General features: G+C 44.3%; 2 protein-coding genes across 2 annotated transcripts in view; one reads left to right on the top strand and one right to left on the bottom strand.

Moving 5' to 3' along the window:
• The window catches only part of RpL24 (ribosomal protein L24), a 493457-nt gene that overhangs the window by 137062 nt on the left and 342804 nt on the right, over positions 1–13591 (top strand). The window lies entirely within an intron of this gene.
• BRWD3 (bromodomain and WD repeat-containing protein) overlaps positions 1–13591 on the bottom strand; it is a 78308-nt gene that overhangs the window by 13215 nt on the left and 51502 nt on the right. The window contains exons 24-29 of the mRNA XM_055065968.2: positions 12543–12716; positions 8091–8364; positions 6813–6938; positions 6554–6713; positions 4471–4629; positions 2063–2215 (exon numbers count right to left, since the gene is read on the bottom strand). Coding sequence (XP_054921943.1) covers positions 2063–2215; positions 4471–4629; positions 6554–6713; positions 6813–6938; positions 8091–8364; positions 12543–12716 — 1046 coding nt within the window. The remainder of the gene's footprint in view (positions 1–2062; positions 2216–4470; positions 4630–6553; positions 6714–6812; positions 6939–8090; positions 8365–12542; positions 12717–13591) is intronic.

The raw sequence follows: 13591 nt of genomic DNA, 5'->3' as shown, positions 1-13591 counted from the left end.
CCGATCGCTCTCAGCGTAGCTGGACAATTACAAGATTATGCATCCAAGCATATCTGTTTGCATTTTTGCAGATTGTATTTATCACCTCTGCAGAGAAGAGTAGAAAGAAATCTCCCGCCATTGTATACTGTCTTGTGCTGATCCGTAGTGCTGGGCCGAGATGCGCTACGGTGGCCTTCTTGGTGAGAATGCATTTCTTTGCTGCCGATGGCAGCAAATCATAACCAAGCTAAGTATACACCCTGAAGATAATCGGTAGAGCTCTGAGGTCATGCAAAAGGATCGGCTGATAACCGCACACAAGGAAGGAGATCGCTGAAGGCCATAAAGGAAGCTCGCTGGTGAACAGCTGCAGATGTCCCATGCTGACTCAAAACATTGTCGCTGTCAGAATCTGCTTTGCTGTCACCTTCGGAATAATAACTCGAGTCCTCATCACTAAACTTAAGTGCCGGTGCAGCGTAGTTTCGAGCACAATGATTTTATCGCGACGCAGCTGTGCGGGACGCCGCCATGGGAGTGACTTTTGACAACTGCGCAGTGACACCGGCAGAGCCCCTTGCCTGGATTTTACAAGAGAAGCGAAAGCGAAACTCTTGGAAACTGGTTGAAAATGCCAGGTCCACATGTTGGACATGTGGCGAACCTTCACAGATGCACTTTGTCGGAATAAAATGACTTGGACTCAAAGGCAATGCTCACTAGTGAACAGCTGGCGTCATTTTCGGTTAATTATCACCGCTTAGCACTATCGGACGGCAAAGCCAGCGATATAATTTAATACTTGACTTGCTGGGAGTCATTTCATTACAAAATTTTGCTGCTAGTGCAGCGTAATTGTGAGCAGGCTTTTTACTCGAGTGCGGCGGAAGGCGACAGCCACGCCTCTTTTCACTACAACATATGCACATTAGTTCACGAAAAGCTCCGTCAAAGCTCACAATTTCGCCGGAGCACGAAAATTTGAACTGATACTGAAAGTTCAGTGCCTGTGCCAACTACTGTATAGCCTCAGAAGAATAAGAAACGGCTCCAACTTGCTGAAATTGGCAATTTAAAGCATCGATCACCGGTAATTATTCAAATAGGCGTGGTAACGAAAGAGTTAAAAGGAGAGGTTTAGAAACTTTTTTTATTTTCTGACCAAATTTAATGAAAATTGTCACCCAGACAGTTTTTCATGCTGATTTCAAAAATATAATTACTTTTTAAATTGACTGAATGGTTCCAGATATAATTAAAATTAATCACCTATTGTTTATTTGAACAACTGTAAGAAGAGTATCAGCCAGAATGTTTATAAAGACATATGGCTGGATACTACAAAGTGTAAGCAACACAACTGTAGGCCTACTTTTTTTTATATTGCAGGTATTACCAATTTTACAGCTATTTGAAGTTTGATCTCCAGACACAGCAATTATGTGGTCCAATTAGTAGCCAGATTTTAAAATTTAGAAAAGCGAACTTAAAGAACCTGCTCCTAGCATTGCGTAGAAAACACATGTAGCTACATGCCACTGTTAAAATTATGGTTCTATGTGCCCTGAAGACCAAGATAGCGCTTCGGCAAGTTTAAAAAACACTAAAAATGAGATCCTGAGAAAACTTGAAAAAACAAAATGAGCTCATTTTTATAAGAGAACACCACAAAATATTTGAATATATACAAGTGCTATTCCATTGGTAGCCTCCAGGAATGTAGTCTGGCTATTGTCACTACGGTGATGCCTTCTGAGCACCTGCTGAAAGCTTTCAGCAGATGCATGCTCAGCAGACGTAGCCAGCATCTCGTTTGTCCCGGCCGCAGTGTCGTCAACGCGATCTAGCAGTTCCAATCTTTGGTCAGTAGCAGGAGTTGGGGCTAATGCTTAGAGTTTTCCTTGAGCTTCACTGTCAATACGTCACAAAAATTTCGGCTATAAAATAGTAGCGTCGTGCCTGATGCTCACTGAAAGTGAGCATGCATTTGGATAGAAACCCCGATGGTAAAGCTTCCTCTAAGGACAGCAGCCTTTCTGTTTGTCCTGTCAGCTTGCACAATACAGTGAGCACCACCTACCCTGGACTTCTTGTTGATGTTGTAATTTCGAGAGTTGGCAAAGATGAGCCGCATGTCCTTGCAAAATTCGACGGGGCTTGGATAGAGGTCCCGCATGAGCCGATCCCTTACTGTACCCAGGTCCATTGGAGTGTCAATTATATTGGCGTAGTCCTGCAAAAGCAAAAACATTAGCAATGAAGGAATACTAAACACAACAAAAACAGTGCAAGCTAATGGGAAGAGGAAAAGGGTGAGAAGCACAGCCGTTTTTCTTTTTTTAATTATGAGGGCTTTATGAGCCAAAACCACAATCTGATTATGGACCACACTAAAGTGGGGGACTCCAGATTAATTTTGATCGCCTGGGGTTCTTTAATGTGTACCTAAATCTAAGTACAGTAAAGCCTTGTTAAACCGTACCCGCTTAAACAGTAGCTTCCTTTTAAATGTAGTAAAGTCAAATCCCCCACTCAGTGGCCATTGAACATAATGTGTTTTGTATCCGCATAAACCGTACCAACTTATTCCATACGTATCGGTTAACACGTAATGTTTCCACTTTTCGTCGCACAAACATGGCGGTGTGTCATCTCCTTCGTGGGGGCCTGTCAGAACAAGCCTCAGAAATCAGCACAACGGCCTCCAAGCGCCCTGTGCGTTTGAGTGTTAAGCCACATTAACATCAACATCATTTCGGCGCCGCGCCAGAGCGTTGTGGCGTCGTGCAAGCGAGAACTTGCGTCATGCCAAAACTCGGATATAAAAGACGCTGGGTGCTTAGCTTAGAAGAAAAATTGGACATCGTTCGTGCTATCGAATGCGATGCGAAAAGTCGGCGCTGGCACGCGACATGGGTTCACTGTTGACTACGGCGTGTGGCATTTCCAATGCGAAGAATGTGCACGGCAGCGCTGCTGCGATCGCAAAAAAGATGTCGGCTACGAGGTTCGGCTTTTTGCCATCGTTGCCGTTGCCTCTGCAGCCGAAGTGTCGCCTAATGACAGTGATAAGGACGACACGGAAAGCGACAGCGCGTGCGATTCAGTCCCGACAGTGGCAGCAGCTGCGTGTTACACCAGCCTCATAAATGCAATTGTCACAACAAGAACAGCACCTTGCAATGAAAAGGTATCCCGTGACTTCTGAAACACTACCGTGCCTGTGCACGGAAAATATGTAACGCCAACGACGAATCTGCCATGTGAGTGTTTGCAAAGAAGAGGGCGCTGGCTGAAAAGCTGGCTCACAGCTTCAGCAAGTTTGAGGCCACTGTCGTCACTGCAAGGCCGCGGTGGCATCAAACGAAAATGACACGGTTATCGCGCGAAGTAAATAACTACTGCATGTTTCTTCCCCTTTCATCGCACTCTCTCCAAGTTCTGGTTTTGACCGGTAAGTGGGCGATCTCATGCTATTTTGGTTAAGCAGTACTAACGTTTAGTACGTACTCTTTCCGAGCTCCGGCCAACTACGGTTTAACGAGGTTTCATTGTACATGGGTGTTTTTGCATTTGGCCTCCATCGAAATGCGGCCGTCGTGGCCGAGATTTCATCCAGTGACCTTGGACTTAGACAGAGCTTTAGCTTGTGCTGCTCTTTATATCGCGAGATCTAACCCAACAGGAAACTCTCTTGAAAGCCTAGATATACAAGCAAAGGACAGCACGTTGTCTACCTGTACAGCATACAAGCGACAGCTACTTTTTGCTAACTTCCTACTAGCTCTACACCTTCTAAAATTTGTATTGATCAATTTAAAAAGACATTAGGCAGAAAAATTATTTTAGCTGTGTTAGTAAATTACCCTTCTACAATTCCAAGAAACCTACCATTACCCTGAGATGACGCATGGCAAGAAAGAAAAGATGCAATAACAAAAGATATATGGTGATCCCACTTCAGGGTTCCTGCACCAGCTTGCCATGACATGTATACTGAAGGCCTCTGCTTGGGCCTAGTTTAATGCTCAATTAACCAAATAAATAACCAAAGACTGAACTTGGCAAGTTTCAAGAACATTTATTGTACTACAACAGCCCAATTATGAAAAGATACTTTGAAATTTGTAACATCACGCTGATGTCCCAGCACTGGGTTTCGGTATGAGAAAAAAGAAACAAAAAGCTTTGGGCATCATATTCTACTATACTAACCGACCTCAACCTATTAGTAACACAAAATTAATGAAAATACACATATGAAAGAATACTTGATCAGTCTGAATTGATTTATCTTTGTGTCCCTGCATGTTACAAGCACACTGAAGTAAAGACTTGATAATGAATGCAAGCAACAGCATAATACAATGACGTGCATGTTCGACATTACATGTAAACAGGTCACATGCAGACAACTCAAGGTTACGACGCATGCCCCACTTGCTCTTTTTCTCATGTCTGGATCAACTTGAGTGAGTGCAGGCTTACAGGGTATGCTGCCAAATCCACTGGCAGCCGGAAGGGCGTGGAATCCTCGCACTGGAATATGAAGCTCAACAGCTCTTGGCACTGGCCTTTCCAGGTCACCGAGGTCAGAGGGGCAGCACCAGGGGCCCTTCGTTTCTGGGGTCGGCTGGACGTTGTTGTCTGTAAGCAAGCGTGTGTTAACCATCAATGGACGTCCATGCGCTTACCCAGATTCACCGCTGTACGCTAACTGATATAATATCCAGCATTTTTTCAGTGGTACACAAGATGAGTAAGCACACATGTCATATGATGGTAGCACATTATTTACCAGATATTTTGTATGGCAAAAGAATCTGTTAAACTGAAATCTCTGTCAGCTATAGCTATCAAGGCTAGCATGGTTCTGCAACTATTCACAGTGACTTTTCCAATGTTGTTGAACCAAATGATCCACAGAGCTGCAATTAACTTTTCTGTTAACTTGCCAATTGTTAGCAAACTTTTTCTTCTCTTTAAATGCCCACATCTGTAAGCCTGGCCATAAACCTCTAGCTTTAAGTGCCATCAGTGCCTAGAAGTCTAAAAAGTGCATTATATCCTACTTTTCACTGCATGTAATTACATCATGAGCAACCTACACTCCATAAAAAGACTAACGGAAGAAGAGGGTCAATAAATTGCACTTATGTTTTAAAAAAGATTTTTTTTAGGCTATGGCTGTAAAATTATGCTTTGGCATGATGTTTCCATGTGAAAAAAAAAATTCAGGTGTTTTCTCTATCGAGAAGACTGCAAAAATGATTCTACTCAAAGCATGGTATCGGCAGGGGCCTAAGGTTTGCATTCATGCTCGACTGCTTTCCATATTTCCTGTAGCAAGAACAAGCGTGCACTAGCCTTGACGGTACCGGCACCAGCTCATTTTCCAAATGCCACCAGTGCGCAGCCAAATTCACACTAGGTTATGAAAATGGCCACTTCTATAGCCATGCCATGGTTCACCAAAGGCCACAAAGGCTTTGAGGAGGTTCTACAGGATCTGGGTGTCCTTCAAACTAGGGAGTTGATTTGCTTTGAGCAACCAGGCAGATAAGAGGAGAATAAGAAGAATGCCTCAAAAACAGTTGAAGCTAAATCTCATCACAGAGCAGCAGAGAAAGCCTGCCTGGAGTAAAGCTCACAAGGGTTCTGAAGGTCCCACCTATACAGCAGCAGAATTTTGAACTTTTACACTTCTGTGAATACTGGTCCGCATTGTAGCCAAATTTCATGCAAATTCACCATCTCCAATAGTTTCTTTAAAAAGCATGTTTAGAAATTTCTACTTAGTTTCCCTCATTTTTTCAATCTTAGGCTGTTTTACTGCTAGTGTGCCAAAATGTAAACTTTTGTATACACATGAGCAACAATGTGTAAAATGCAAGTGCCGTATCTAGGTCTTATTGTAACTTTTAACAATAGTGGTTATGTGATATTTAGAAACCCACTCATTGATGTTTTCAATAAAACTCTGAATCAAAAATGCTTTCTTTAAATATCAAAGATAAAGAAAGTTTGAGCTTACTTGCAATTAGTTGACCATAAGGAGCAACATATACTATTTTAAAACACTCTCCTATGCTTGGCATGAAGCCTAAACCATGCACAAAAAGACTGCACTTTTCTTACTTTCAGGAGTCGCAGAAAGATAACCAGATTAAGACATTAAAAAAATAAAAGCGCATTCGAAAATAGGAGATTCAAATTACATTCTTTATAAATTTCATTCAATTAGCTTAATTATTAATGGAAGTGGATAGCTGAGGAGCACCTCCAATTGATTAATTGGATTTAACATCCTAAAGGCTATTAAAAAATGTTGTAGGTTCCAGATTTGGTTACACCATCTGGAGTTGTTTAACCTACACCTAAATTTAAGTACATGAGCATTTTTGCATTGTGCCTTGATTGCAATCGAATCTGCAACCTCATGCTTGGCAGCAGAATGCCATAGCTACTTTTCACAGAGTAAACATTGTAAAAAGGCAAAGCCACACATGGTTACAAGTTTGGAAACATTGAAACATTTGCACTAAGAAATTGACTTATGATGGCAGCTTGCCTTTTTCCGTTTCACACTGGAGGAAGATGGTCCTGTCCCGTTCACTTCAGCGTCTGTGGACCCCAAGTCGTCATCCTCAGCCGATGAACTGTGGTACTTGTCGGCGGCGTCATCCACCAACTGCTGGTACAACTTGATGGGGTCTTGGCAGGACTGGTTACTGTACAAGACACAAGTGCTCATTAGCAGTGCTCGTCACAATCGTTAAAGCTGGCACTGGTCTCAACTGCAAAGCTGTTGACCAGGTGCACTTGCTTACTTGATGAATTGCAGCAGGAGATTTGCCAGGAGCGTTGCCTTCTGCACAATTTTGCTATTTGGTTCATTGAACTTCTTTGCATTAATTTCCAAGAACTTGACATCAAAACGGATTGATTCCATCCGCCTGCAACGAGAACAAAAAGTCAGTTTGCCCATGTCCCAGCAGCACGAACAGTGCTGTGGTAACTGCGGCAGGAACTACTTGGGCATAAGCCATAAAAGCTTTACAGAAGCTACTCAATACATTCGACATCCGATCTTTCGGATTCCCTAGAGGCTGCAAAAATGTCTAAAAAATGAATGCATGCCTTTTACTACCCCCAAGAGCTCAAATCGCCATGGGCACATTTGAAATAGCTCTAAAGGCCTGCCAGTACATTTATTAGGCATATCAGTGCTTGCACTGCGATAGGAAACAATGGGTGCATGCGTGTATGATTAAGGAAAACATACCGTGTCCTGCAACAACTCACCCTTTCTACTCTTTGTGTGCTTCACCACAATACATCGCTACGCTTCAGTCCGTAACACTGCTGTATTGAAGTGAAACTAACTTTCAAGCCCCTGCATTATGCAATGTGTTAAGTTTTCTGAGCTTCGAAGCCATTGGTGAGGATTACAAAGGCAGAGTCGGAGCCATTGCCAACAGCAGTGCACTTTTTCAATTAAAAGCATGGCAACAAACAGCAAAAAGCTTAGTAGAGAACGTCAAAGTAGCTAGGCTTAGCGTTGCCGCAGTAGTGGGTATGGCTGCCACAGGAGCTGCGTGCAAGAGCGGCAGTTCGAGGTGGCAAAATAATCAAAATGGCGGCGGCGGTGGCTTCAATTAGTGCCGTTTCAGACCTCCAATCATGGCAAAAAGACCAAAAAATCGGACGGCAAACGTTTTTTGCGTCTGAAATGTCAGACGCTCTTGTACATCGACTCTATGGGGCAGGTGGCGGTGCCGCGAAGGCGTTTGAATTATCGGGCATATCCGAAAAATCAGGTGTCCAGAAAATCGGTTGTTGATGATATTGGTGGAGATGGTACACATAACGAAGCTGAGAGCGTAGACTTGCCATGTGACAAAAGCAAACAGAAAGAAGTGCTGATTAGACTCGTGTCCCATTTGCCCAAAGCTCTGCAAAGGAAGTGTGACCGCCAATGTGCAATATGCCACAGCACTAAGCGCACACCGCCTTAGTAACACACTGAACCCCACACAGTTTGTGCTGTACCTGTTGAATGGCTGATAGTAAGCAATTGGGAAAATGGTGAAAAGGGGTGACTGTACCTGTAGAACCGGTTTTCTAGCCGCGCCCTGATGGTGGACAGGTCGATGGGGTAAGCCACAACGCGTGTGTACATGGGGTAGGCGTTGAGGTCGACTGGTGCAGCAAATGGCTCTGCTATAGACAGCTCCATAATCCTGCTCACACCTGTGACTAGCCGGATGCAGCACGTATCTCGGCCACACCGGGGCCACTCATTGGCCTTGGGTCGGTAAACCAGGCTGCGACGCTCGTCAAACGTGACTGGCACTGCACCGCCCACCTGGTCAGGCATGCCTGCAATACCCACACACTGCTTTCAAAAAGGCCTCCAGACAGGATTTGCACTCACTGGCTTCTTTTGAAAACCATGTTCTCTTACGATACCACCTAGAAGAGATTCTGGTGCCACTGTCTATGCGAGCTTTCTTAATAGAAATTCTGACACCATGAGAATGCCGGGACACATGAGGTTCAGCCTTTGCTGAATGTGGCTTCTGAAATGCAGAATGCAACCAAGTAGTGTAACTTTTTATGTTTTTAGCACAACCTGACACCATGGTGCAAAACAAGTGTTGGCTCATACTTGAGAAATGTCTGCACCTTGAATTCGTAATACAGTAAATTTTTGTTAACTTGACCCTTGACAATTCAAAAAATAAAAACATTCAAACTAGCCCTCTAGTCCTTGCAAGTCTATGCATTATTTAATGGCTTCAAGTTCTGGTTAATTCTGATGTATTTGGTTGCATGCCAGTTAATTCAAACGACCTTCGAATAGCGCCAAGTGCCACAACATAGCAAAAGTGGCACCAGAGTCCAACAAAAACAAAGTGGCAGAGTCCGCACTACCATAATCACGAGCACGAACCGTACAAGAATGACATGAAGCCCGCTTTGGCCTTTTCACGAAACTGCGCCTGCTGCTCATCTTCAAAACTGTGTGGTTGCCATCCGTAATCACATTGAAAAACCATATTTATCTGCAGTAGCTTCGGTGAACAGTGGTTTTGTTTTGATTCAGTGCAACGAGCACGCAAGGTCACAAACACAGTGAAGGTCGCCAAGAATGAAAGGCGATTCTGGCTATATCGCGATGGACAATATGTTGCAGACTTACTGCCGACAAAAGAATAGGGATTCATGTGCACTGATGAAAAGCTTGTCTACTCATATGAAGAGGCATGTCTTGCGCCACTGATTCACTGCGAAGGAAGCCGTGAAGATCTGGATCTTTTAATTAAACAAAGCCACATGGATGAACATTTGTTTTAAAACATCTTATAATTTGACATGCGGCTAATTCACATATTTTTTTTAATCCCGTGAAATCTGTATTAACAAAGTTTTACTGTAGTACAGTCGAACCCACTTATAACAATATTCAAGTGCCACGAAAATTCCATTGCTATAACCGATAATTGTTATAACCAGGTTGCATGAAAAAATCAAAATAGGGGGATCGCAGAGCTGATATGAGAAAACTATATAGGCAGGGAGGCCGGTGCTCCTCTCCACCACCTTCCTCCACCCGGCTGCTGATTGTGTTCACTCGTTTAACTGCTTCCTGGGCGCTCCGATCGCGTTTAAAAAGCCGCGGCTGTCAGCGGTAAAGAATGGCACGGCTATAACGACTGCAAAGAGGTGTCATGGGTGGCAAGAGATATGCGAGCACCACTGAGGCATCACTTTGGTGGCCCTAAAATGGGCCTCTTAAAAATTGCGAGAAGGCTGCCGTGGCAGCCTGTCAGCTTGAGAAATCCAGAAGAAACGCTGAGGAGAGATTGCCACAAGCATCTCACCAAGTGCTTCTCACTGGCTTGCACGAGAAAAGCCTACGTCTGTCAGCCACGCATGCTCTACACGAAGCTTGCCGACATCCTTCTTCAAGGCATCCAAGCACTCCACGTAGTGCAGCGGAAGGTTCCTCGTGAGAACGAAGCCCTAGAGGGACTGAATCATCTGCCAGGCCTCCTGTGAGGCCAACGTTTAGGCAGCCTGCCCTACCTCGTCATCGCTGCCATTAAAAAAAAAAAATTAAATTATGGGGGTTTTACGTGCCAAAACCACTTTCTGATTATGAGGCACGCCGTAGTGGAGGACTCCGGAAATTTCGACCACCTGGGGTTCTTTAACGTGCACCTAAATCTAAGTACACGGGTGTTTTCGCATTTCGCCCCCATCGAAATGCGGCCGCCGTGGTCGGGATTCGATCCCGCAACCTTGTGCCCAGTAGCCTAACACCATAGCCACTGAGCAGCCACGGCGGGTATCGCTGCCGTTGTTGCCGTCGCTATCCGATGCAAGCATGTTCGTGACGATCGTCTCATTGGTTAGAAGCACTTAGTTTCCAAATCTATAGCCTTGCGCTTTCTTTTCACCGGCAATGTCGTGCATTGCCGATGAACAGTGGGCGGATCAGCTATCTTCCGTTTCGGCAGTGAGTCAAGCGAAGTTGAGAAACCGTGTGGCCAGGAACGAGTTCGACACAACCAACAAAAACGTATGCGAGCGATTAAGCTGTTCGCAGAACTGCACTGAATCAGGAGCCAGCCAGCAACATGCGAGCAATCTGCTTGCTGCGCAGTTGGCGCGGCCCATTCGTGTTTCGGAGGGTGAGGAAGAGTTATGGGCGCATGGGCCATTTGTGTTCAGAGGAGTGGAAGGGCGACAGGAGAGAGCCGCGAGGCGATGGCTGGAAAATAAGTGCGCGGCGGCTGTTGGAGCAGCAGCCCATAGTGCAGCGGCTCAAATTTCTCGTTTTTTTTTTTTCTTTTCAAGGATTTCGCATTTTACTACCTTTCGGCTCGGACACCTAGCAGCCAGACTTCGTCATTATAACCGATAATGCGGCATCAGGGCGTTGTAGTAAGCAGGTTATTTCACCATGGAAAACATACAAAAGTAGATGGTGCAGCAGCTTCTTATTGTTATAACCGATATATTGTTAAAACTGGTATCGTTATATGTGGGTTCGACTGTATTTGATGCAATAGTGGACACTTCTGGCACATTACTAAGGCTGTGCATCTTACACATATCTACTGTAAAATCTAGTTATGGCCTGATGGATTACATTCTTGTCCTCCAACAATTTGCAAGTACAGTCGACTTGTGTTAATTCGATCCTGATGGTACCAACGAAACTGGTCTATTTAAAGAAACAGCGGAAAAATCGCAGATTCATTTGGCAATATTAGCCTTTAGAGTTTGCTTCGCCGTAACACCACGCAGAAAGAAGGGGTCACTCCTCCGGCTATATTGTTGGCTTTAAACGTCTCCCTGAATAGCGAGTTTTTTTACCTTACTCTTGCCACCTTCCTTTTCGCTAACTTTCCCAAAACACACATGTTTTTCACAGCTTCTTGGTGCACGGCGCATGTGCGCACATATAATTAAGGAATGCGCACTAGGCCCCGTTAACGGTCTCAGATATGCAAGAGGCATGGCGGGCAAAACAAGGGCTCGAATCTCCACAGCAACGTCAGAAACAGCTTTGAATGGCTGCCAGTATTCTTATCAGGCATCTAAGTGCCCTTACTGTGACCGGACACAGCACGTGCATGCCTTTATAATTAAGAAATGCGTACTATATCCTGTACAGTGGGCCCTTTCCATTCTTGATGTGCTTGACCGCAATAAACTATGTATGCATACACCGCATACGTATATTGCGGTGAAGCTGACCAGTAAAGTTCGAATTATTTGGCAAAAGCCAATCTCGAGATCAAAATAACGGAAGTTTGAGTCTATAGAAATGCATGGACGCCAGCCGGGACCTTCGGTCGAGGTCAAATCAACAGAAGTTTACTGTATTTTGTTACCACTCGTAATCTTTTTATTTTCATGTTTTTCTGTCAAGATGTCATATTCTCACGTGCAACAGTGCAATCATATGATGGCCAGCTGCAAAGGTGACCAATCTTGAAAGCAATGTGCTCCAAATGAGCCTGCATGTTGAAACCAAACTAAATATGTACAAAAACAACTAACATTAGTTAGATTACGCTCATAAGGCTCCAGTATTGGAGATATAGGCTAAATGGATTGTAAGAAAGTGCCGAGTACAAGAAAAGCTTCCCACATATGCTCAGAGATGAGTACTGGGGATGTATTCTGTGGTTATCATTTTCGGCGACAGTGTCGCCTCAGCAATACTATCCCCATCAAGCATGCACTGATTGGTAGGATGAGCAAAATCGGATGATATAGTGATCAACCAGCCAATCGCTCATCAGATTTTTCGTAAAACAGCCAACTAGCATGCGCTGACGGCAAAGGCATGGCCAAGGCTATATTATTGTCGAAAGCAATTGTCACAGAATACATCCCCTGCTATCAACTGACAGTTGAAGAGTTAAGGTTGGGGGCTAGTCGTTGCATTGTTGCACTGCGTCTTTGCATTGTTGACTAGACTATGGGTGACCAGAGAGGAGCAAACAGAAGAGACAGCAGGGCATGCGACAGTTTCTTACGATTGCAGTCAATAGGCTCAAAGTCCCATGGGCTCATGCGCTCTGTCTCCCCGTTGTCCCAAGTGACAATGAAGCACTGAAACATGGAGTCAGGAAACTCGCGCTGCAGTGGTGCCTGGCTCTCGATGGTCCCCATCCACCAAGCATCATCGATGATGCTCCGAAACCGGTCATCTGCGCATCATGTGGACTTCTGGTCACATTCAAGTTTCTCACACATTCATCAGAAGGGGCACAAATAAAATATTTGTGCAAGCTATGATGCGACCACTTTAACCTGTCTGCATGGTGCAACAATACAAAATTAACTGACCTTTTCTGCATTTCTGTAAGCTGCCTAACAGGGCTGTTAAAACTGTCTGAATTGGTGACTTATTGAAGAGACCAGAAAACGTAAACAAATGCTTACTACGTCAAGGTATCGTTATCTATTAACGAAATTAAATGCCCTCGCCTCTGTGCTGCACAAAATCAGCATGCAAGCTCTGATCTTTCTTAATGATAGCTGCTCAGTCACAAGGGCATTGCATTTTCTTTTGCAGTGCGATACGTGTGTCCTCAATCTAAGAAGACATGCTTTTCACTACCGGATGAGCTCTACACCAATGAGCTGGCCAGCAACTAATCATCCATCATGATGTCACTCGCAGGTTTGATGTCAGTGCACAAGCCACAGTAGAATCGCTTTTCATCCTTTTCAGTTCCTGCGGTGTTTGTGACATCATATACCTTGCGCTGAATCAAAACGAAATCAGTACTCGCCACAACAGCGACTGATGATTCTGTGGTCACTACCATCAAGACCATGGATGGTGACCATGCAGCTTTGAAGACATGCAGCCAATGCAGTGTCAAAATATAGTTGTTATTACCAGTGACTACTATGGCAACGCAGCTTCATTTTAGTAGGAAGTGTCGGCCCTGCTTATCTTTTTCACTGCATATTAGCAATGCTCTGCACTTGGTGTGCTCATAGGTTCAGCCAAAATTAACTGGTGCGCAGCCAAATATGTCTGAATTAAAGAAACTTTGATGCCAATAAATAGCGC

Source organism: Dermacentor andersoni, chromosome 6 (assembly GCF_023375885.2).
Source record: "Dermacentor andersoni chromosome 6, qqDerAnde1_hic_scaffold, whole genome shotgun sequence".
Classification (NCBI taxonomy): Eukaryota; Metazoa; Arthropoda; class Arachnida; order Ixodida; family Ixodidae; genus Dermacentor; species Dermacentor andersoni.
The sequence above is the reverse complement of the archived record's forward strand: the minus strand, read 5'-3'. Positions and strand labels throughout refer to the sequence as shown.